The 2,105-nt window shown below is 40.8% G+C and overlaps 1 protein-coding gene across 1 annotated transcript in view; it reads left to right on the top strand.

Moving 5' to 3' along the window:
- Positions 1 to 24: 24 nt before the first annotated feature.
- The window catches only part of LOC122353776 (WAS/WASL-interacting protein family member 1-like), a 2,577-nt gene continuing 496 nt past the window's right edge, over positions 25 to 2,105 (top strand). The window contains exons 1-3 of the mRNA XM_043251655.1: positions 25 to 1,420; positions 1,750 to 1,879; positions 2,041 to 2,103. Of these exons, the coding sequence (XP_043107590.1) occupies positions 1,367 to 1,420; positions 1,750 to 1,879; positions 2,041 to 2,103 (247 nt within the window). The 5' untranslated portion in view covers positions 25 to 1,366. The remainder of the gene's footprint in view (positions 1,421 to 1,749; positions 1,880 to 2,040; positions 2,104 to 2,105) is intronic.

Here is a 2,105-nt window from a genome sequence, read left to right as displayed (position 1 = left end):
GCTATATATTTATTTGACATTTGACTAAGATATATAATAATTCAATATTATCAGTCTTAAATGAATGCAGTATATTTGTCTATAAACATTTGTGCTCACAAGATTATCAGACATTTTTATATCAATCTTTTTAAAAATTCTAATAATTTCAGATCTTACCTAAAATCTTTAAAAGTTTTAGACTCACCATCGCTGAGTCTGCGAACATTATCTGCACATATGCTCTCATATCACCCGAAAACTGTAAAGAGCATTAGGCTGAAGTTACTGCAAAGTGAGAATTTAGTTGTCAAAGTGTGATTTTGTGCACCAGTTACTTGTATTGCAGTTCTGCTCGTAGGCCGCTTTGACTCCACAGGGGTTTAGTGCTAACATCTAGTGGATGTTAGCGCGGAGCATCTAAAGGTGCAAGTGAACAGCGTGTCTGTGTTCATATCTGGAGAGAGATGTGAAGCGTGTTTAACGGTGAGCTGCACAGGTGTGTTTATTTCTGCGTGCGTCAGAGAGTCATTCGCTTCGGTTCTATCAACTGAGAAGCAGATAAGACCTTTTAACTGTTTAGAAACTGTCTTGCAGTATTTAAGTGTGAAATAGGTCACATTTTGTTACAGTCCACGAGCTGTTATTTTGACTCGCTGCAGGATGTTTTTATAGCGCAACCATCTCTTTTTGGGGAATTTTGGTTTGTCGGGTCATGACCCCTTTCAAGTGCCCTAACTAGCTGCCTGGCTGTTGATTGGCAGGCCGTTCTGGGTGGATGCCAGTGCTGTTAGGGAGTGTTAAATACCAGCGGTTTTGGTTTGTTGTGCGGTTCTTGGGTATTTCAGTAGCACTTCTGCCGATAAAAGGAAACGAGTTGATCCACTTCCGTGTCTGTTTAGAGGCCCTCTAAATTTGAGAGACACACTCCATGACTTCACTGCCTGTGTGTAAAATATCCAGAGCGATGCAACAGCTGTCGTCTGTTCACTTATGAATAACCCTTATTATGAAAGTCTTTCTGCCACCGGTGGTCTACACAACGTCGAACCAAGTTTTATTTTTATTTTAGCTTCCCCAATTTTATTCGTAGCAAATAATCTCTTTTATTGATTTTATTGACTTTAGTGAACACCTGCTGTTTTGTTCCTTTTTTTTCCACATGGTTGTATTAAACTACAAAAAGCTATGTTTGAAGTGCGTGTAAGTATGTGCGTATCGCGTGAAATCACGTCCGTTTCTTTGAAAACTGGAACGAAAACTATTGAAGATAAGGTATGTGTCTTCTGATGATGTGCTAAGTGCTAATGTGACACTTCCTTTAATACTAAGGTGTTTTTGTTTGCGTGCTTTCAGTCTTTTAGGTTAGTGATAAAGAAGAGGAAATATGTCCGGACCGCCACCACCGCCCCCTCCTGGCCCTCCTCCAACCTTCGCACTGGTACGACAGCGTTGTTCACATCTACAGCACAGTATAGTGTAGCGTACAGTATAGCAAAGCACAGCACAGTCCAGTAAAGCATAATGTAATGTAGCGTATAGTGTAGCATAACATAGTACATAGCGTAGCACAGAATAGTGTAGTATAGTATATCATAGTATAGTGTAGCGTGTAAAATAGCATGGCATACTATACTATAGAATAGTGCAGTGAAGTATAGTATAGTTAGCTGTTTATCGTTCTTGTCATTCAAGGCTCAACAGCCGTTTTGAATAGATGTAAGGGGTGTTGTTTATGGAGCCTGTCTAATTTACAATGACTATCACTAGGCAAACACAGAAAAGCCAAATCTGAGCAGATCCGAGCAGCAAGGGAGAAACGCTTTGCTATCAGATATCAGCAAAGGAGCTCGACTGAAGAAGGCCGTCACCAATGATCGGAGTGCCCCGGCGCTGGACAGTGAGTTCTCCTCGATCTCTGTAATATTGTACATGCATATAAACATATATACCTAACGTGCTTGCAAGTGTGTGTGTGTGTGTTTTATTTTTAAGAGTGTAGAGCCAAAGACGATTTGAAGAATGAATTCTTATGATCGTAATATGTTTTTATTTACACAGAGCCCAAAGGAGGTGGAGGAGGTGGAGGTGGAGGTGGAGGAGGAGGAGCCCAGGGTGGACTGGGT

The sequence above is a fragment of the Puntigrus tetrazona genome, chromosome 11 (assembly GCF_018831695.1).
Source record: "Puntigrus tetrazona isolate hp1 chromosome 11, ASM1883169v1, whole genome shotgun sequence".
In the NCBI taxonomy this organism is placed as follows: domain Eukaryota; kingdom Metazoa; phylum Chordata; class Actinopteri; order Cypriniformes; family Cyprinidae; genus Puntigrus; species Puntigrus tetrazona.
This window is presented reverse-complemented; position numbering and strand designations above follow the sequence as displayed.